The sequence below is a fragment of the Eretmochelys imbricata genome, chromosome 13 (assembly GCF_965152235.1).
Source record: "Eretmochelys imbricata isolate rEreImb1 chromosome 13, rEreImb1.hap1, whole genome shotgun sequence".
Lineage (NCBI taxonomy): Eukaryota > Metazoa > Chordata > Testudines > Cheloniidae > Eretmochelys > Eretmochelys imbricata.
In genome coordinates, this window is record NC_135584.1 from 22,757,052 (window position 1) to 22,780,231 (window position 23,180).

The window sequence follows — 23,180 nt, forward strand, 5'->3', positions numbered from 1 at the left end:
ATACACAAAGAAGCAGATCTGCAATGTAAGGAGATTAGAATTTGCAATTTTCATAGCAGAACCACACTTTCAGATCAGAATGGATTTTTGTCGATGTGTCCCACAGGCTGCAAACCTGCTTCATTTTTAGAGTGCGGGAATTCCCCACAAGCCAGGCACTGTGTTGATTGATGACAAAACAACCTCTAATAAATTAGATGAAGAGCCTCCTCAATTAAATATTATAGTACACTGTAGTAATGTCCCCTCCCGCAAACAATATACTTAGAAATCATTAGCACTTCTTTCGTGCTAGATCTTTAAAATACTGTTTAGAAACATCTGATCCTCACTGTATGGGGAATGACTGATCTCACTTAACAGAGGGGAATCAGAGAGCTTTGTTTCTGGTAAACAGGCTCCTCAAAGCATAGCACTGAAATGATGGCAACTTCATTTCTTCTACACCTTTGTAAGTGTCCAGAATGATACTGCTCTGCTACCCACTCTCTGCCAGCTGACTAATAGTGGAATGCCTCTGCTGTTACAAAATGCCAAGTTTAAACAATGAGGACCTATGTAGTGTGAGGGTAGAGCCACTGGGCCACGATCCAGTTTAGGGAGTCTAAAACACTTTCATAACAAAGGTGCAATCAGCTCGACAGCCTTTATGTCCAGGTTCAATAGGATATCCGCCACCTTCCTCCTCTAGGTACACAATTAATTATTAGCTATTTGACTGGTGTGAAGAAATTTATACACCCTTAAGCTAATCTTGTTCCCCTCAGGTGCATCTCCTGATTCACTGCTTCCTTTCTCCTGACTCTCCCATTCTCCTCACTGAACTCAATACAAGATGGCTGCTTAGCTTTCTCTCAGGGTTCAGAAATACTCCCCCTTTCTAAAAGAATTTTAAAATAACACCAGCCTGACTCTTTATCTACCACCTCAGCTTCCTGCAGGCGTGTCTCCCTTCAGGCAGAAGTGCTTGGAGAGGGTCCCCATGCTGCCAGTCCTTCCCTTCTTGGTCTTGTGTCTCCAGTTGCTGGCACAGGATAAACATGCACTGCCTGCACTGACCCATTAGATAGAGGAGTACAGAAGATCCTGGTGTTTCATTAGTCAGGTGGCATATAGAAATAACAAAGCAGAGTTCACCTGCTTTGATTCTAGCAATGCCCAAAAAACCCCTTTTTTTGGTTTAAGAATACATGCAAACTAATCTGCAATGAACAGATTATGTAAAGTTCCCATAAGGATAGTGAATGCCGTGGCCAGGAACAAGGGCACTAAATGAAGTTAAGGTACAGCACTGTATCCTGAATTTAAAGGAATATTCTAGTGGGTTGGGTTTTTTTTAAATAAAATAAGCCAATTAGAATTTGCAGGCAATCCGGTTAATATACTGGGCACTTATGTAACAGGGCATGGCTACAGAACTAATGGAAACTGCATCACTTTAAATCCGTCTGCCTGAGCTTTTCATTTTCATCTTAGCCCATGCCTCTTCCTACAACTGGCTGAAGAATGGGCCACAGCTGTGACTGCTTCCCTATCAATTTGTCACAGCCACCATTAATCTCTGGGAAGTGATTTGCATTTCAATTACTATTGCTTTGACTGAATTTCTACTCCAATTAGCTTCATATTATTTCTACCATTGGCAATCCTTTTTATAGTAGGCCATCAGTACAGTGACGGTCTTATGCAGAAATATTAACAGCAGCTTCTATTGCTTTTGGGTGATTTAACATCTAACTTCAGTAGGTAGTGAGTGAGCTATAACTTGCTTTATTTTTACAGGAAACATCTCTTCAAATACAGCTTTCGTGATGCAAGAGCATAATACTCTAACATCATCCCACTGGAGAACTGGTGTCAAATCTTTGCATTTTTCCAGTAAATTCCTTTATGAACACATGGCAGCACCCTGGAATCACCCTCCCTTCAGCACCAATGATGTTTCTGCTAAGACTCCTCTGCGTTGCAGAGCCTGCTTCAAGCCAGCATTATCAGTCTCTGTAACCAAACTTACTTAAAACACAGTGCTATGAATCAAGCAGGCAAAGCCTTCGGCTTGAATTTCACAAATCAACTAGTGATTTTAGTAGCCTCACGCTGTGGGTGAAAGCCCTTTAAAAGGGCCTGATTTTCAGACAGGTGGGGTGTTGTACTCCGTTCTTTTCTGCTAAGCTGTCTCAGTTTGAATACCAAGATATGAAGGCAGCCAGTATCATTAGTCACTCTTGGCCCAAATCTTCAGAATCAAGTGTGTCTGTTCTGACAGGGTGCTACCTCTCGCACTGTCAGTACAGAGGAAAAATAAGTAATTTTTCTACTGGGGAGATTGGGATTTCTTACACACACCTATTCTACTTGCTTAACTGAAGATGCAACTGGTTACATGTAACACCACTTTCAAATCTCTATGCCCCTAACTTTGCATGAGTCACAGAATCCTTGCCGGGTACAAGGACTCAAATGATCAAGAATCAAATTATTTTGCAACCGGAAGAAACATTGGCCACGTAGCAGGGTCAGTCTCTGGAGCACAGAGTTCAGTGCACCTGGTATTCCCAGAAATGCCAAATTAATTGGATGCTCATTGCATGGCCACATCACAATGCAGATCAGCATGCTACATCACAGCAGAGTGGCAATAATCACTAGCTAGTTGGATGCGTGGGAAGGGATACGTTCTCAAGCCTTCTTGATTCAATGATTTTATTTTTCTAGAGACTGTTTCTGGAGGACAGAGCAACATGGAAAGTTTACAAGTCTTTGCATTCAGCTCTCTCTCTCTGCCCCTTTTAGAGGAAAAAAACTACACTGGATCTTTTTATTTAGTGCTTTTTGTGTTCTTCCCACTGTACAGCACACAGAGACAGTCCCTGCCCGCAAAGAGCTCACAATCTAAGAGAAAGATACAGAGAAGATGGGTTGCACTGGGAAATCCAGGAGGGTGGGGATGACAGTTTGTCATACTCCCAGTGCTATACATTGAGGCTAACATATCTATTTTTTGTGTTGGTGAGGAGGACCTAGACACTGCACAGACCACACATTTCCCACAACAGAACAAGCTTTGTGGGAGGCAGCAATGTAAATGAAGTTTTCAGAAATTATGTGCAAGGTAGCCCTATGGCAAGAAGACATTTATTCTATGTAGAAAGTTTCACTTATTTACACACTTCTTAGAAATGGAAATAAAATTATAGTTAACATTTCCAAAGAAGCACATCAACCAAACCAATGTCCTTACAAAAATAAAACTTTCAAACCACATTTCTAAAATAAATATCATAAAAAGGGTAAGAAAAATAAATACACATGTACCCAAGCGACTGTGTTTAAACACAAGGGGGTAACGTTCTTTATGAAAAAGACAGCCATAGGGTCCCAGTTAAACCACTAGCTGCTGACAATACCCGTCCCACTGGCATAAGAGGAGGAGAGTCCTCAACAGCAAAGAGCAGATTGTTTTAATAAAAATATATAAAGGACCATGTTCCTGATCGAGGGAAGTACAGAGCATTTTAATCTTTGCTGAATCTTGCTAAAAGCAGCATTCCTATGAGGTTTCCCTTCTGAAATCTCATGAGGCTTCTAAGTGTTAAGAGAGGCTGGCACATTTATTCTTACTCAGAAAATAAAGCTAAGCCCCATCTGTGAGTCTGCATGAATCCTGTTCCACAACAGAACGTGTGCAAACATCCCACAAGATTGATCAAAATGTACCCCTTCCTAAACAGTTGAGCAGCAGCAAACCCAAAGAGATTTCCCCACTGCTGAATAGTGTTTCTGAATAGTGGCCCTGCTTTGAGCAGGGGGTTAGACTAGATGACCTCCTGAGGTCCCTTCCAACCCTGATATTCTATGATTCTATGAAGTATGGAAACCACTAATTTCAAATACAGCACTATCTACAGAACAATTGTTACAGGATGGGGAAAGCTTGACTCACAGAGAGGAGGATTCTGCTGCTTCAGGACAACATCATACCAATTAGGCACAGTTAAACACAGTATCAAGGTTTCCATGGCAGCCCCTTACATTTTAAGGGCCAACTCATTGCCCTCCATCTACCCATTTTCAGCAGGCAGTCTCAGGATGGCCAGTAATATTCACAGTGCTCCAAGGAATGGGAAGCAGGGCATCCTGAACCCTGGTCCTCTCTCTCAAAGGGTGCTGTACCACGCTAAGCATTTGGCTTTTTTCCTGGAAGTTCTGATTCGTTGTGGTCCTGTGTCCCCCCCTTTATATTCTGATCATTTGTCTACCTATTAAAAAGAGCAACATATCCAGGTTACAGAGAGTGGTCAATTAGGCCAAGGAATAATATGTCCACAATGCAAGCTCTACTTAGGTTTACAATGTATTGGTCATGCATAAACCCCTACAGGATCCTGGCAGGCATTTAAACATTTAATTGATGTGGGGTCAGGTGCTAAGGAACTGACTGCTGAATGGACTGTTGCCAGCTTTGAATTAGCAGTAGGTTTTGCATCTGATGTCACAAGGCTCAACAGGCACACCAAATCAGTGGTCATCTACTTTAACTCTCTTTGCTTTCAAGGAAAGATGCTGCAAGAGAAAGAAAAAAAAAGTGCTTAGTACATATGGCACACTCTCATAAAAATTGAAGTAAAGTGTATTGAATTTTTAATCCCTAGTTAAATCAGTCTCCATATCTATCTCAAAATACTTTATAGACTCAACAAAAAGTAAATCCTGTTGTTTTTGTGGTTGTGGGGGGGGTTGTTTTTTTGTTGGTTTTGGTAAAATGCATCAAATCTTAATGCTCCTCTGGAAATAAATGCAGAAACTCCAAAACCAAATTTTCCCAAAGGTATTTAATTGGTCCTAGTGCACACATTAGTACTTAAACAACTTGCAAGAGGAAGCAACTCCTCAGTGTCTACTAATGTAGATTCTGTATGCCCAAAATAGTATTTACCTGCCTGAAGGTACAATTACCAGATGTGTGCATGCAAAGCGATATATTTACTAATGCTGCAGCTGCAGTTCTGATGGCCCTTTGAATATTTCACCCTTAAAATCTAATAGGAAGGAAAAAAGAGCGCCATGGAGAAAGTGCATACCGAAGAGGACCCAAGAAAGGGTACAATCCCTCAAAAGTACATTAACTTTAAGGAGTGAAGCATGGGTGATTACTGCCCATGCTTGTGCCCAAACCACAGGAAACGAAAAAATAAAAATAAGAACATAAATTAGCTTTTTGATCAGGGATAATTTGTTTTAGATCTAGTGATTGAAGGTATTAAGGTTCCAATGTTTCTGGAACTTAGTGAGCCGCAGAGATTTCTCTGCTAAGCACTTTCAGTCAATGATATCATGACCTAAGTGCTTTCAACATGAGACAACTTTACAGATGTTTGGGCGATTTATTTTTGTTTGCCTGCAGTACTCAAATACCACTGCCTCTGCAAGCATCCATTCATATGTTTTTATGGTGCACCAAGGGTAGAAGAGAGGTTCTGGTTTAGTGGTTCACGGACCTTTAGTCCATGCAAGAGAAAGCAGCAGAGCTATTTATAAATTAACTTCTGTCCTTTGTGTGTCTTAAAAAGTACCTAAGACACTTCAGCAAGATAGTGCACTAGTGAGCTTTCCCAATGCCTCTTTGAAAGACGTTCTTTCCTATACCCTTGTGGACTCTTCTATCACCACCAGTGGGGGGAAATTTTGTTATTCCTTAAAAATGAGGAAAGTTTAACTTATTCTTCAAACATCCATAGCTAACTGTATGTTAATATATGCAGCCAACAAAAACTCTTTCATATGAGAGTGTCACAGTTCATAATCACTTGTCTTTGTGTGGGATCAAATAGCTTGTACAATCACACTTATGTGAGAATAGAAACAATGCAGAGATCACCTAAGTGGGTTTATATTTGTGTCATGCGAACATGTTTCATGATTAACAGAAGAGAAGACCCCAAAGGGGACTTAGGAGCACTTAATTTTTTTTTTTTTAAACCCTGCATGGATTTGCCCAATCTTACCTCACAAACCTTCTCTCTCTACTCCTCCCTGCTCAGCTAGTGTTGTCCACCACCCTGTGATTTCATTCGGTCTCTCCCCTGCAGCTCCTGTTTGTCTTACAGAACACATGCAGGGCCATAGCAAGTCTTTCCTTCCCCCCCAGATAACTAATGTATTTTATTCCTTGCCTATTGCTTGTAATTTCTCACTTCCTCTGCTACTAACTCTGTATGAACTGCACACTGGGTTTGAGATTAGGCTTATGATTAAACTGTCCCACAGTGGGTGTGAGCAGCAGTGTGCACCAACATGCCGTGCTGTAATTTCCTCGTGTGGATACTGCGGGTGCCAATTAAAAGGTTCCTAGTTTACAATAACATAATCCTCTTCACACAGGTTTACATTCATATGAACTAGGAACCCCTTTTAGTTGGCGCTCACAGTGTCCACACGGAGAAGTTACAGGGCAACACTTTGGTGCGCACGCTATTCACACTCCCGTAGCCCAAACTTAAGGGCAGCGTAAACACGTCCTTAGTGAAATATGCTGTAACAAAATAAAGTACTTCATTTATTCTGATTTTTACCAAAAAAAGCTATGTGAAACTAAACCATGGCTCTAGGCACCACAGATCGAATATAAAACAATATTTTATACACTCAGCAAATTCACCTAAGTCTTTGGGGGCACGGTGGGAAAGGCAAGCTGAAAAACAACAAAACCTTCCCCTTCTGAGGATGAAAATGACTCTTAGGGCATGTGGCAAAGCTGAACAGATTTGATCTCTTTAAGACCAAACAAGAGGGTGGTGGTGGAGTGAAGTCCTAAAGTCATCACTGAGAACACTCTACTAGCAGTTCCCTCTCTATTAAACCAAAGGAGCTTTTAGATCAAGCATTTTCAATCATCATAATGGTGGCAGTATCATACAGGGAGAGAGACGGTCACTCCAGATAGGCAGGTCCTAAGCCATCAGTATAGTGTAAAACACCAACCCTTCCAAATTAGCTTAATTTACAAAAATAATTTAACCTTTTAAAATGGAACAGTCCTTTGCATGAGCCATTGAAAATTACACCAGATTTCCAACCAACTCCCACTTAAAAAGAAATCTTGTCCCAAAGCTTTGTCCCATGGAGATGTTAGATTACAGGGTGTTAAAACACCATGTACATAATCCATGTAAAGATCTGAATCACAAGGATTCCTCAGGCAGATTTGGTACAGTGAGAGTGTTGGCTCATTTTCTTCTAATGCCATGCTTGAGGCATGTGTGTTGAACAGCAACAACAGAAGCACAAGGCCTGCCTTGCAGTGTCGTTACCACCTCAGCCAAGTGCATTATGGAATACCAAGTAGAAACCCTTCAATCTAGGAATCATTCTGGGGAAGTTCTCTGGTCTGTGTTACACAGGGTCACACTAGTTGATCACAATGGTTCCTTCTGGCCTGGAAATCTACCAATTACCTAAGAAGTCCACTGCTACTCTGATGCATGGTAAGCATCCTATATAACAGATGAATTATCCAAGTTTCACATTTTAAAAAAAATCTCTGAAATCAATTACATGGACATAATGCCAATGCTCTGCTGTAATCACATCGCTATGTCTTGCTAACAAATGAACTCACAAGGTCATTTAATAATAAGAGGCTCTCATAGGCATATCAAATCTTTAAGAGGATAAACTTCCCTAAAACTCCTTCAGTGTCGCCAAGGAAGAGATCTGGACAATAGGGATCAGATTTCCAAGAGGTCATGCGCACAAATATGCATGCAAAACTATGTGCACCAAAAAAAAAAAAAAAACCCCACAAACCAAACACACATGGCTATTTAGCTACATTTCCACATCCAATTCTCTTATTTGCCTGTGCAATTGTGGAATTTGCTCAGCTAAATTAGGCACATAATTTTCACTTGATCTTTTGAAAAATCATGTCTGAAGCTTTTATTACAGTATTGTCCTGCATTTGAGCATCACAATACCAGATCTCATTCCAATACAGACTAACACAGAAGGTTTCCATTCTGGATCCCTCCACATCAGAAAAGGCTTGTTCCACAAGGGGAGCTCCATATTCCTATTCCATGCAGATTACTCCTGCACAGATGGTAGTGGCTGGACTGAATTCAGACTCACAATAATACTGCTCTTTGTGTGCCTATTTTATGGCCACCCTGAGAAGTACCAGAATGTGGCTCTTTGCCACTGATACTCCCACATCACTGTTTTCCTGGAATGTTGCCCACAGAAGAGCTTTATGAAGATTCCCACAGAATCTCATGACGCATGTGGAATGAGGCTGTTTGGCATTGCTTTTTAGTTAGTACCTCTCAAATTCCACTAAGGTTAGGATTGAGTAATTAGTCTTCCTCCCTGCATGATCACACACATGACATCCATTTGGTCATCCCTATTGTTCAGTGTTTATGTACAGTCTGCTATTGCAGAGACTAGCTTCAGTGTCACAAGCACAGCGATAATATTCCACTCTCCATCGAGGCTGCTCTGATAGTGCCTAATGAAGGTGGGTAGATGAATGAGAGCAAAGTCTAAACAAGACGAGGTGATGAAGGTTGGCAGGAACAAGTGGCAGCTCCTGAAGATGTACATGTATGCTCTTTGTGGATATGACTCATGACTGTTAGGGGCCACACTCAATCTGTCACTGCTTCTGTATTCCCAGATAGCAAGAACTTGTAAGACCTTTATTCACGCAGTGTCAATCAAGAGACTGCAGCATCTCCTCTCTCTAAAAGAGACCTTGCCACAGTGATTGATACATACCCATCATTCCCAAGCTACATTACAGCAACAAGCTCTGCTTAGGGCTACTCTTGAAGAGGATTCAGAAGTTTTAGCTGTAACACAATGTAGCAACTTGCCTCTGAGATGCTACAAGGCTACTGTGCCAATGCCTCATGTTCTGCATTAGCTACCTGTTCGCTTTTGGATACTATTCAAGGATGTTCCATTGGTCTAGGACCCTGTTACCTAAAAAGTTGCCTCTTCCCCTGTTCCCCATTGAAGCAGTTATCTGCTGGATGCTCTTGCTGTTCAGAACTGGTGGCAGGGCTCTCTCTGTGGCACTTACTCCTTTCAGGGGGCTAGGGCTAAGGCCAGAGTTTGACTACTTTCAGGCCCCCCAGAGCAAAGCTTTTGTTTTTTTTAAATAGGCTTTTTTAAACTGGCTTGTTCTTTCCCTGTGACCTTTTAAATAGCACATCCCTTTTTTTTTTTTTTTTTTTTGGAAGGGTTATTGTTTTGCATCCCTGTACACAAACTGGCTCAAATGCACAAAGTGAAATAACTGAAAAATGAGCCAGGTTGGCATCAACTGGAAAAAATAAGAAACATCTGTCTGAAAATGTGATGCCTGCTATCATTATGGTTACCTGCAAACCTGGCTCATTTTTCAGTTACTTCACTTTGTGCATTTGAGCCACTTTCTGTACAGGGAAGCAAAGCAATAACCCTTCAAAAAAAGGGATGTGCTATTTAAAAGGTCACAGCAAAAGAACAAGCCAGTACTCCTCATTCAAGTCCTGTGGCTCTAATCCACTTCCAATTTAACTGCTTGAAGCCTAATTTTTGCTATTTAATTGTTATGGTGCCTTGGGGCCTCAGGAATAAATGTTATATAACCATACATCCAGCTACCTCAGGTCTTGAACCAATCTCCTTAATGTAAAGGTGCTAAGTACAAAAATGAACTTGTATTAAGTTTATCTATAGAAGGAAGCTCCTCTCCATAACTCCAAATTTTAACCTCTAATTTATTTTCCTAAGTAAGAGCAATTATCATTTATTTGTTTGAAATAATAAAGTGTTGGGTACTGCCCAGAAAGATGTTGCAAGGCACATGAAGACTTGGGCCAACTCAAGTTTATACTTCCTACAGCAAGTCAACAGAACCGCTGAGAGAAGTGCTACTGAACACATATCTGAGGATAGACTAGCTCTGTGCTGAATTTCCGAATGGATTTCAAATGGAGAAATGCAACTCTGAGTTAACGTCTAGACAGGCTGTACTCCTGTATGGCAAACACGGTTCTTTCAAGGGTACTGCAAAGCAGAGTTTTATATATTAAATCCCCTTCAATGACTTACACCCCAATTCATTTCTATTCCCATCAAACAAAACAAAAATACTGAAAAAAAAAGCTTTAAGTACAAGAGCTGTCAGTACAGCAATGATACCATTTGGTGTCTATGTCGAGTCCGTACCGTTCCTTCTTGGTAAAAGTGAGGTGCCAGTTCTAATAGCCAAGTGGATTCAATAGCAGTCACATCTCTCATGTAGTACCTGGAGGTCTGTATGACTTCATTGTAGATGACCCTGAAAACACAGAGGAAAAAAATGAGACCATGTTATATAGCAGAGAGGGACTTGGCTCTGATTGTCCGAACATTCTAATTATAGAGATTACAGAGTTATTTGATATATAAGATGTCATTGGGTAGTCTCTGCTGTGTGGGAGGAGAGTCAATTATAAAATGCCCTCCGACCCACTCCCACCAAGGTGCTCAGAGTATTGTATAGCAGGGCAATAAAAAGATTTTTAAAACTCCAGTAAAAAACATCTCCACAAAACCACCTGGAAGAACAGACCGAGGGGAGGGCGTAACAAGAAGAAAAGGGAGGGGACACTTGTAAATATGGGGCCAAGAGCTTTCATACTAAACACCTCTGAAGGGGAGATTTTAGGTGTTGTGGGCAGAGCATAACTGAGAAGGATGTCGAGGGGTGAGTGCAAAATCCTAGGCCTATCAGAGCTTAGTAACGATCCACAACCTAATGTGACGGTGGGATCCCTGGCTGCAGATACTAGTCAGGACAAGGCTCACGGGAGGAAGAGTATGTTTTGAGTAAGGCCAGGACACACTCCACTTTGAGCTTTAGACAGCAAGCACACCAGTTTAGAAATAATCTGGCAGCCATAGCCAAGACTGCAGGAAAGTTCTCTCTAAGGCTTGTTACAATGACCCTCCACAGGGACTAAAGCATCTCCAGACCCACACCCTGCTCTCTCACTCATCCAGTTCATAACCCCACCATGCAGAGCCATCTTCCATACACAACAAAAAAGACAAAGCAATTGCCATGCTGCTTAGGGGGGAGGGGGAACTCTTTTGAGAACAGAGGGTTAGTGAATGGAAGCAAGAGGAAAGTTCTCACTCTCCCCTTCTTCCCCAAGACAACCACTGACCATTTGAATGCATCTAAAATTTGAGGAAAACCAAATTAAAACAAGAAGTGAGAAGTCATATACTCACAGTTGATAGACAAAACACTGAGCAAGAGACTACACTCTTTCCTTACTAACAAAAAGTAAAACCAAATCAACCCAGTGAATACTGTGCATAGCCAGTATATTGATTCACACATGAATGTGCCCTAAAACCACAACTAAACAAGTGGAGGTGGAAGGAAGATGGATGAGGTAAGTTCTAATAGAATCAACACAGTTAAAACTGAGTGATCTGAATTCTATCTCCATCCTGAACATCAACAGAATTGATTGCTCAGTTCCAATCAGCTACACCTGTACAAATGTAAACTTCCTGGAGGAGGAACAGGGTCCCAGCGTGCCATGTACATTTACTGCACTATATAAGTGTGTAATAAAAGTAACTACCACCTTGTATTGTTCAAATATGTCTTTCAGTGGGATGGCATCGTTAGCCTCCACATTAACCTCAGCATCACTGAACTAAGATAGTCTTCCCAGTGGGTCGAGGGACCCCCCTCAGAGAGCAATTCCTGTGAGTGATTTTACCTGCAGCACAAGGCTCTTGATTCTGGTATTTTTTAGGAAGGGGCCACCTTGCTCCCCTCTCTCGCCTTCACAGTTCTTAACACTTTTTTAGTATGATGTTAATGCCACTTTTCCAAATGCTCCCCACCTAGCAGTTTTATTTGGGTGTTACCTAAAGACTGTTGCAGAGGAAGCCTCCTTTGAACTTACAATCTGGGAATCAGGATCTTCCCGGTGTGTTGCTACACTGATGCAGAACAGAGTTATTAATGGGAATCTCCTAACAATGCCTGGTATGGAGTGCCTCCTGGTCTAGGCAGACAAGCGAAAGCAGCTCTAGCTTACCAGCGAGGAGGTTTCTCTGCATACAGCACTGAGGTGGGATGGATGTGCAGTTCCTGGTCATCACGGATAGTCCTTAAAGAGAGGGTATTATTTCAGACTTAGCAATTGTAAATTTATTCTTAAAATGTATTTATTGGTGACCTTTCAGCTCCAGTCAAAATGCTCATAAATCTGTGTACTGAAAGAGCTGGAGCAAGTTAAAGAGGTGCAAAGTTAATGCACTGGCCTTTCAGCTGCAGAGTTCAGGCCCAAATTCTGGTCAAGACACCAGTGCAAAAGTTTGGAGTGATCATTCTATGGGTTTGTCTACAGAAGGAGTTATTCCTGATTGAGTGACTCCATTTATAGACATTCTTATTCCAAAATACGAATATCAACAAATGGAGTTAATCAGAAATAATTAATTCACTTTATATTCATATCCTACATCATTCCAAAATACTTTTCATGTATTTTAGACAAGCCCTAACACTGAATGTTTTTCTGCCCACATCACAAGAACAGGGTCCTGCAGGCTTAGATTAAGGTGCACTGGAGGGAATATGGAATTGAAGCATTTATAGTTCCTGCTCACATTAGTTAGTAACTATTAACAATTCCGCACTATCAGCCTTACTAATGGTCATCATTTAACCAACAAGAGGGGCGATAAACAAACAAAGAGCATTTGGAAACTGTTACATGTGACACTACAAGACCTCGTTAATTTAACGAGCTGACAAAACTTTTCTTGCTAGTCTATCTAGAGAAGCATCTGTTTGTTAACTATCCAGATCTGTCAATTCATAGAAGCATGCTAAATAAAAGAACAGTTCTAAGGAATTTTATAGATCTACATCCATATTTTACCTGTAAGCTCCAGTGGAGTGGCATTTAGCTGCATTAGCAAAGAATCCAGAAACTATACACCTCAGAACAGGATCTGGGTCACCTAAAGAAGGGAACTGACATGTTATTCTGCAAAGTGTATTTGATAAACTAAGAGCTGATGCAGTGACAAAAAATCCCCTAAATACTGCTCTGTCATCAAAAGCAATTTTGGGGCTTTCAGAGGAAAAGCTTAAGACAAGAGACTCAGGATTCTTTATTTTCCTCTCTCCGGTTTCACAATAAATCTCAATTACTATGTAAAAAACAAAGGTGCCAGATTACCTACCCTGGAGATAGTACCAACCACAGCTATCTCACAAGGATTAAGTGGCTGCAGCCTGATTTTTAGAGGTGCTGAGCACTTGCAACTCCAACTGAAATCAACAGGAGCTAGGGGTCTTCAGCCCAACTGAAAGTCAGCTCCAGAATGTCTATACAGTGCTTTGATTGTAATGAGAGATTTTCAAAAGGTATAAATGAGGGGTGGGTGAAAATCTCCCATTAGATTATATCTATGAAGTTATCAACTATCACTACACAACACTGCTGCTATCAATTAAGCCACCCAGGTCTGAAGAAATTCTAATTGTAAAAATGAGCTCAGGGGCTGCTCTTGAAAAGTATATTTTGAAATCCCAGTTTTATTTAACTTACATTATTTTTAGGCTGACAAGACACAGTATTTCTTGAATATAGTAAGAAAATAAACTGACAGTTGGGCGACTCAATATTCAGATAAACTCCAACAGGTATGACACACAAAAATCCTCATTCCGTGGCTCCTACCTTCACTGGATTTCTTTGGTACTTTAAATTTGACAAGAAGCTTTTTCAGCTGCTCCCTCACAGTTGTTGCTCTGACAAGCCCTTTGTAGTTTAGAAAGTGTTCCTGACACCACTGAGAATTCTTGCTGTGCTGTATAGCAACAACAATACAAGAACAGTTACAAATGCCACACTAAATCTCCCTACTGCAAAGGGTAGTCTAGTTCTGTTCCCCAACTACTGTGTTTTGTTCTGGTATTTGCCTGTTTACAGTGGGAAGTTAACTGCAGCCAGTATGCATATGAACTGCCACTGCCTGCACAGTGTATTTCAAATAGAAATAATGGCTTCCAATTCATAAACATTTCCAGCACTTATTTCCTACTAATATATTTGAGTCATTTCCTGGGATGTGGCAGGGGAGAATAGTGTCAGCTATTTCATACTATCACATAAAAGTGTTTCATCTCGATATAAATTAAATCCGAGTCCACACTCTTTTTGGGGGGCCCAAGACATAAGTAGACATCTCTGTTCTGTGTTTTCCAACATGCACAAAGACAATCAGTTCAAAATACATTTAAGGACTGGTCTACACAGTTTTTGTATCAGTGTAACAAACTTCGGTTAGGGCAGAGCTTCTAGTGCAGACACAGCTATTTATGTGCTTTACATTAGTATAGCTTATTACCTTTCTCTACACATATACTATCCTGGTACAGTTAAAGATGTACAACCTGAGTATTTAGACAAGCACTAAGATTTCAATTAAACCTCACTGATCACCAAGCACTCTAAGCCATTGACAAGACTTTATATAATGATTAGGGATGGGATTTTCAAAAGGAGCCTTCAGGAGTTAGTTTTGAATTTCAATGAGAGTTGCGTACCTATCAACAGAAAATAAATGAGAACATGAATTTCTCATGTTCCTTTGAATGTCCCAGGATAACTGAAGATATGGAGGTTACAGCTAAGGGCCTGTGCATTACACAGCCACAGACTTTGTGTCTTGCCAACTCAGTGGGATTATGTGAGCATCTGTGACAAATGTAGCCAATTAATTAATTAAACAAAAAGGTATACTAGACACTTGGGTCCATATCTTACATAGGCTCAAGCTTCTAGGATTCTTATAGCTGATCTACTACCGCTTAAGTCGATCTAACTTACATCGCTCAGCAGTGTGAAAGACAACCCCTGGAGCGACGCAAGTTACAGCGACCTAGGCGCTGTCCACACTGGCACTGTGTCGGGGGAAGATGCTCTCCTTCTGACATAGCTTTCACCTTTCGCAGAGGTGAAGTAATTATGCCGATAGGAGCGCACTCCGGTGTCAGTACAGAGAGTCTTCACCAGACGCGCTGCAGCTGCACTGAAGAAGGGTTTCTAGTGTAGACCTGCCCTTAGTTTTGAGCATCAGGCATTAAAACCACTGGAACCCACCCTCTCCCCTTCCACGTGCACTCTAACCTGCTTACTTTAATAAAAGCTTCATAAACATTAAGCATAGTGAGATGATCTCCCTCTTCCACAGCAAATTTTCTGTGTTTCCTGATCTGGAAACAAGAGTAGAAATGTATTTTTATACAGAAATTAGTTTTTTTCAAAGGTCATTCCTGCTACCCTCAGTTCTTACTGTCTTGAGTATTTAGTGACCTTTAACTCTTATCATACAACAACTCTCCCCTAACTGATATGGATGTTTCACTATCCAACATACTATATTTTCAAGGCAGAGTTCTAAAACTGAAATTAAAACTCATTTACACAAAGGAAATGGGATTTACTTACTGTATGTAAGGTTAGGCTCAGCAGTATTTCTACCTCTGAGTTAACCATTTCATATTAAATAATTTTATCAGCCTGAAAATAAATTTACCTTTTTCTCTCAAAGAGAAGCTCAAAATGAACAAACTTCCTTTCCATGCTCCCCAAAACGAATACCAACTTATGATCCTAACATTTCCAAACACTTTCCTAACCCTCTGTAGTACAAGGCCTCCATCATTAGCAGAGGACTATCTGCAGGTTTCACTACCATACAGCTTCCCCTTTCTCCATTACCAAGCAGTATGGGCAAGGACAGAAACCCTCAGTTCCAATCTAGCACATCAGACTTTGCATGTCCCTAACGGATATTAACAACAGAGTTGGCAGACGCTCAAAGATGTGGAATAAGTGAAGAAAATTATGAGACTGAACTTACAGCCTGAGCCTTTTGGTTTGGAGGGAACATAAAGATGTTCTGAATCTGCATCATGGCAGCAATGCTCAAGATCTCCTGGGAGCAGCCAAAGTTTCCTGTAAAATAAGTGGTGAAAGAAAATACAGTTTCTTGCTTTCAAGATTATGAAACATAAATAATACCACAAAAAAGGAAGGAGGAATTTACTCTTAGATTTTCCAGAGAAAGTATTTTACGGCAACGATGGGGGAAAAAAACCCTTACTTCATTGCAAAGGAGAACTTTGCTGATAAAAAGCCCCTTATTGTAACATATGATGGGGAGGTGGAGGGGGGACATTTAGGAATTTCTCAGCAGTGGATCACTCAGTCCCTGCAGCAGCAATCAGGTACATGCAATCAGCTCTGTCATCACATCTGCATGTTGTCATACACAGACCTTAGAATCAAGGACTGGCAAATGCCTGTTACTTTTTTGTCTGCACTTATACTAGAGTACAGAAATAAAGAATGTGTATGATTTTTTACATATTTAAGAGAGACCTTTGTTACAAAGTATGCTTGTCAGTACTGGGCATACATTAAAAACAACTTTTCTTAAGAAGGTTTGTTCCTTCTTTTCCTTTAAAAGAGAACTTGGCAAATTATGGAGCTTGTGAAAGATATCAAAAAGCAGCTCTGCCTGCAGTACAGTGTGGGCAGATTAACTCCAATGCACACCTTTGCTAATATACCCCATTCTCTATATTTCAGTCCTAGGCCACTCTTGAGAACAACCCATGAACTGTAAAGAAATGTATGTTGGTTCTGTGATGAATGCATATTTTCACTGAAGACTGAATTGAAGATAAACTTATTTCACTGGTGGCCTTAGCAAGCACTTCAAACCAGGTAATCAGAAATAAGAAGTTAAAGCATTAACTCACTGCGCTGCAAAGACTCACACATGTTCTTAAAATTATTGTCATAACTAGTCCCATTAACTTCAATAGGATTACTCTCAGTGCATAAAATTAAGCATGTGCATGAGTCTTTGCAGGATTTGGAGCCTCCTATTATACCACTGAGCCCTGCAGTTGGGAACTATTATTTATTGTTTATTACCTAAGAGGTAGCCTTGTGGAAGCTGAACAACTCTGTAAAAGATAAGGAGTACTTGTGGCACCTTAGAGACTAACAAATTTATTTGAGCATAAGCTTTCGTGAGCTTCAGCTCACTTCATTGGATGCATTCAGTGGAAAAAACATAAATTTGTTAGTCTCTAAGGTGCCACAAGTACTCCTTTTCTTTTTGCAAATACAGACTAACACGGCTGCTACTCTGCAATCTGTAAAAGATGTTGTCCTGATCCAAAAATGCAACCAACCCCAAAGCATTTTTCTGCTGGCATGGGGACCAATTACTTTCAAACCCTGTAGGGTACATTGGTGCAATACTGCGTGTCAAGAATACAAATATGCCAAATTATACTAGATAGACTAACTCTGAAGTTAAGATTACAGGTAGGCCAATGGGATGCACTGATGGTACCAAATGATTTCTTGACTTCTTAACTATGTATCACACCAAAATTGACTATAGGTTCTTTTAGATACATTGAGTATTATTGTCCCTGGGTAGACAGTATCTTATACTCAGCACAAGACTATTGACGGCACCTTGCCTTTTACCTACCTGATTCCAACAGCATCTTTGCAAACATAGGATTCAAAGGGAACTCTGCTATTCTCATACCAAGAGGTTCTGTTAGGCGACAATGTTTATCCAGACCTGCAAGAATACTCCTAAGTATTTAGAAAGCAGACCAAAATAGCATAGAAAATTATCTTAATCTTTGTGCCATCAGCTAATATGTAGCAGAAACTCACAGAAAAGCTTGTTGAGCTAGCAAGTATCCAACTGGGAAATCAAGAGCTCTTATAAATACCCATTAACTTTCCCATGAGTCCTCAGTACTCTTTAGCAAACACTATATTTACATAAACACTGGCTTCTTGCCAGACACACAAGCCACTCGATCCGCGACCAAGTTCTACTGGCACCTCCAGTCATTCAAGAAATATGTAACCACCAAGGTCAATGCAGCAATACCATGGTCACAGAGATACATTCTGTAATGCATTTTGTATACACCATTTGGAAACCATTTAACTCTGCAAAGTAAGTTTTGTAGGAAAACTTCCACCTACCCTTCTGGAATTTTCTTCCAAGTTATTAGAAAAAAGGAGCATTGATAAGAGACAAAAAGATTGGGAATGGCTAGCGTGACACTCTGTACCTCGTGAGAACACCCTACACCCCCATGTTCATCTTTATAAAATGACTGTGTGCTATCCAATGCAAAGTTTGTCATGTTGGGTGTCTTCGGAAGGCTCATAATGCACGGAGCATGGTTGTTATAGCAATATTATAGTAATTGTTACAGTAACATTATAGTAAAGTTATACGTTATAATTTCATGTATATAGTTATGAGGCTGAAAACGTATCCTCGTGGCTTAAAGCAAGCCCATGCAAAAACTCTCTAAGAACAGAGAGTCAGTTCACACCTCGTCAATGGAACAAACCCAGCTCAGCTTCACAGGAACAATGGACCCTGACTTAGGCAGCAACAAAAGAATCTGTAAGACCCTCGAGGGAGTCACCCCCTTCCTTTGGGCAGTTTGGGACTACGATGAGGTAATGCTCACCTGAATCTGAAGGGGCGGGGGAGGCAAAGTCAATAGGAAAGAAAGGACATGATAAAAGGGAGACACATTTGCCATGCTCTCTCTCTCTTCCACCTACATCTACAGACACCACCACCACCACCAAGTGACTGAAACGCTGATCAAAGGGGAGAGCCTGACTGAAAAGTAACCAGCCAGCCTGTGGTGAGAAGCATCTACATTTTTAAGGACATTGAAAGTGTTAAGATCAGCTTAGAATGAGTTTTGCTTTTATTTCATTTAACCAAATATGACTTGTTAAGCTTTAACTTATAATCACTTAAAATCTCTCTTTATAGTTAATAAATCTGTTTGTTTATTCTACCTGAAGCAGTACATTTGGTTTGAAGTGACCCCCTTTGGGATAACGAGCCTGGTACATATCAATTTCTTTGTAAAATTGACGAACTTATATAAGCTTGCAGCATCCAGCGGGCATTACTGAACACTGCAAGACTGAGGCTCCTAGGGTTGCATCTGGGACCGGAGATATTGGCTAGTGTCATTCGCTTGCAAGTAGCTGGGAGCAGCCTACATGCCAGAGGTTGTGCATGAACAGCCCAGGAGTGGGGGTTCTCACAGCAGAGCAGGGTAAGGCTGGCTCCCAGAGTCAAGGACTGGAGTGGCCTAGCCGATCACTGGTCCAGACAACACCAGAGCGGAATGTCACAGCTAGCAGATACAGAACAAGTCTCTGGGGTGATTTTTCTGAGTCATATCTACTTGGCTCATTGACAAAAATAATGTAATACCATCAGCACTACAGAACCTATTCCAGCTACGGGAAAGTTAGCTGCAATCTGTTCTGCCTCATGCATCAGTAGCTAAATAAGCAGCTACATTCTAGTTCAAGAATAGTAGTTGTTGGTGATGATGCACAGAACAGAAGGATGATTTTCAAATTATTATTATTATTGAGCACAGAGTTATGTTATTTTACAAAAAGAAAAGACTTGCAGCTTACAGTCTAAGTACTCTCTTCCTCAAGGGTTGGCAAACTTTTTGGCCCGAGGGCCACATCGGGGTGTGAAACTATATGGAGGGCCAGGTAGGGAAGGCTGTTCCGCCCCAAACAGCCTGGCCCCCGCCCCCTACCACTTCCTGCCCCCTGACTGCCCCCCTCAGAACCCCCCACTCATCCAACCCCCCCCCACACTCCTTGTCCCCTGACTGCCCCCTCCCAGGAGCCCCGCCCCTAACCGCCCCCCCGGGACCCTATCCCCTATCCAATCCCCCCTGTTCCCTGTCCCCCCACAGAACCTCTGCCCTATCCAACTGCCCCCTGCTCCCTGTCCCTGACTGCCCCCCAGGACCCCCTGCCCCATATCCAACCCTCCGATCCCAGCCCCCTTACCATGCCGCTCAGAGCAGCCTGTCTGGAGCCGTGCTGCCTGGCTGGAGCCAGACACGCTGCCGCACTGTCCTGTATGAGCGCGCAGCCCTGCCGCCCAGAGCGCTGCCTGGGTGGCGGCGTGGCTTCGGGGGAGGGAAGGACAGCAAGGAAGGGGCCAGGGGCTAGCCCCCCAGGCCAGGAGCTCAGGGGCTGGGCCGGATGTGGCCCACGGGCCATAGTTTGCCCACCTCTGCTCTATCTGAAGAACTAAACTTCATTCTCTACCCTAAGAACCAGTTACTTAGATTGTGACTCTTTGGGGCAGGGACCATTATTTGTTTGGTATTTGTACCATGCCTAGCACCATGAGGTCCTGATCCATGAATGGGCTTCTTGATGCTCCCGCAGTAAAAATAGTAATAAAAAATGTGGTGCAGATATACATCAGTTTACTCACATAACAAAGGGATTTAATCCCTACTGTAACTGCAGACACCAACACAACTTTAACTTTGTAGTTACTGCCTCCACAATAAAATAAAAAAAAACCTTGGATATCTGAGAGTAACAGTTTCAATCTGAACAAAACACAACCCGCTCCAAGCCAAATGGCAGCGTGAGCAGCATTTCTTGCACTTCTATAAAACATATGGGAAACCAGTGGAGAACATCTCTGCACCTTTCTGTGATTCTGTCTAAGGGTGCAGGATTTTTGGCAGAACATCAAAGAGCGAATAAGGAATCTTATCTACCTCTCCCTCTCAGTATCAGTCCTCCCTAAGGTGGTTTTGCTGTGTATCTACCCTTGCATTACACTTCTGAGCCAATGGTTCCCAGCTCAAAAGGGTTGCCAACAATCACAAAAGTACTTACAGCTCTAATACTGTATGTTACAGCATGGCATCCATGAGTCCAAGGAAAAAAACAAACACAAGCCTCTTGGAGCCGCAAAAGCCTGCACAATGTATTTCAAATTTACTGCCCGCTTCCCAGTGTTTCAATTGGGAAGCACATAGTCTTTGTTTTGGATACTTCTGAAATGAGCACAGGTCTGTTTTTGTTTGGTTTGTTTTAGTCCCTAGGTTTCTTGTCAAAAGTTCTTAATGCTAGTGTGAAGGTGGCATCGTTTTATTGAAAAAGGTTTCTGTTACTGCTATAGCATGCAACACAAAATGAAAGACATATCCACTGTACCAATTAAGAACTTCAGTACCAAGCAATTTATCCACGTGAACAAATGTCGATGTAAGTGCCTAACTTTAGGTACTGATCAACTTAGTATCCTCAACCTAGTTCCTAATAAGCACTTCATAATATTGTAAAATCAGGCACACAACTCCCACTGCGAGCCAGACCAGTGGTCTGTCTAGCCCAACCAGATGCTTCAGAGGCAAGTGTAAGAAACTATGCAGTAGACAATAATGGAATAGTATTTCCTTCCTAAATCACAGCAGTTAAAGACTGGCTTACGCTCGGTGCATGAGAGTTTATAGCCTTTCTAAAATTCCTGGGGTATTCTTGTTTGGAAAAGGAATAGAAGATACTTACAAGTCAAGACTGAGGTACATTGACAAAGTCGTGGACTGAGACCACAATAGCATCTGGTACAAACAGTAGTCTTGAAAATAAAGATCTGGTTAACATTCAAGTTAATATCCACGCACACATTAAAAAACCGACTTTGTAAAACACACTTGGATTTGCATTTGTTCTCTAGTAACATACTATAAATACAATGAAAATGTAGCATGCTCACCTCCTAAAGCATACAGCAGCTCTAATGCTTGCACCATAGACTGCGCAGGGGGTGGCTGTGAAGAAAAAACAAACTTTTTTTAAGCTGTCACTCATATGGGAATGTGTGAAGTTTCTTAGTGAGAATTTTTAAGTCCGCCCTTCTTCAAGGAGTATTCCTGCCTCAAAGCGATCAATTCTAGTCCTCTATATTCCTTCTTTCCTAGATGCAGTATTTCCCCCCAGCCTGCTCCTCCAGAATGGTGGAAGATGTCTCACAGCATCACCTGATGTCCTCAACTGATCAACCTGGCTCAATAGACCCACAACTCAAAACCTGCTCCAGGTTCCTGCATCCCCACTATGATGCTCTCAAGATCCTGTGACCACATGGAATAAGTCCAAGCTAAAAACACAAACTTGGATTGTCAAACATAATGATACTGTTACGGTGTCAGACCGATTGCTTCCTGAATTCTCTCTATTTAAATACTATTGTATTGGGTTTATCAATGCAGATGTAACTGGAAACATTACAAGGAGAAAAGGAGTACTTGTGGCACCTTAGAGACTAACCAATTTATTTGAGCATAAGCTTTCGTGAGCTACAGCTCACTTCATCGGATGCATACTGTGGAAAGCATAGAAGATCTTTTTATACACAGAAAGCATGAAAAAAAATGGGTGTTTACCACTACAAAAGTAACTTTTGTAACTTTTCTCTCCCCCCACCCCACTCTCCTGCTGGTAATAGCTTATCTAAAGTGATCACTCTCCTTACAATGTGTATGATCATCAAGGTGGGCCACTTCCAGCACAAATCCAGGGTTTAACAAGAACGTCGGGGAGGGGGAGGGGGGGTGAGGAAGACGAGACCTGGTAAACAAAGTCTAATGATTGCTACTTGCCATTAGTTAATAAAAATTAAAGTAAGTGCAGAGGCTTGATACTGTTGATTTATCTTTTTCTCCACTTCACGGAAAGGCCTCCACAATTCTACTTTTTAAAAATTGAGGGTTTTCACCTTCGAAGTTGTTCAAAGTCATTCTTGCTCATTCTTTGTTCTCAAATACAAACTGTACAACAGTCTAAAAACAGTGGCATTTCAGTAGTGCTGGCAGAATCATGGAAACCTGATACTCCTCCATAACACAGCACGAGGTCCTCAATTGCTTCTTCCAAAGTAACAGAGTATTGGTTAGCAAACAATGACCCCTGGGCCTCAGATGGTCTGTACAGCACTTGCTGATGGTCCACAGAGAGCAGATAGGTCACATAATATGGGATCTTTGTCTTGGTTTCCAGGTGCATCTACAGGCATCCAGGATCTTTATTGCAAAGAAGAGCCTGGATATCTGTAGAATCAACAAGAAACAAGGAAGAGACAACCAAGCACGTAAGCCACTACTGTAGCTGCCACAGAAATGTTACTTGATTTCTGTTATGCGGTCCACACTACGAAGAAGTTTGACAACACTTGTAATACAG

The 23,180-nt window shown here is 41.5% G+C and overlaps 1 protein-coding gene across 4 annotated transcripts in view; it reads right to left on the bottom strand.

Moving 5' to 3' along the window:
* Window positions 1–2,686: 2,686 nt before the first annotated feature.
* The window catches only part of DHX35 (DEAH-box helicase 35), a 47,671-nt gene continuing 27,177 nt past the window's right edge, over window positions 2,687–23,180 (bottom strand). For 2 of the 4 annotated variants that reach the window (XM_077831608.1, XM_077831606.1), the window contains 9 exons: window positions 21,715–21,769; window positions 17,593–17,688; window positions 15,940–16,034; window positions 15,212–15,289; window positions 13,752–13,881; window positions 12,945–13,026; window positions 12,096–12,167; window positions 10,192–10,330; window positions 2,687–4,563 (listed from right to left, as the gene is read on the bottom strand). In XM_077831608.1, coding sequence (XP_077687734.1) covers window positions 4,519–4,563; window positions 10,192–10,330; window positions 12,096–12,167; window positions 12,945–13,026; window positions 13,752–13,881; window positions 15,212–15,289; window positions 15,940–16,034; window positions 17,593–17,688; window positions 21,715–21,769 — 792 coding nt within the window. In that variant the 3' untranslated portion in view covers window positions 2,687–4,518. Of the gene's footprint in view, window positions 4,564–10,191; window positions 10,331–12,095; window positions 12,168–12,944; window positions 13,027–13,751; window positions 13,882–15,203; window positions 15,290–15,939; window positions 16,035–17,592; window positions 17,689–21,714; window positions 21,770–23,180 lie in introns of those variants that run through there. The other 2 variants (XM_077831607.1, XR_013347737.1) reach the window with 2 other exon arrangements.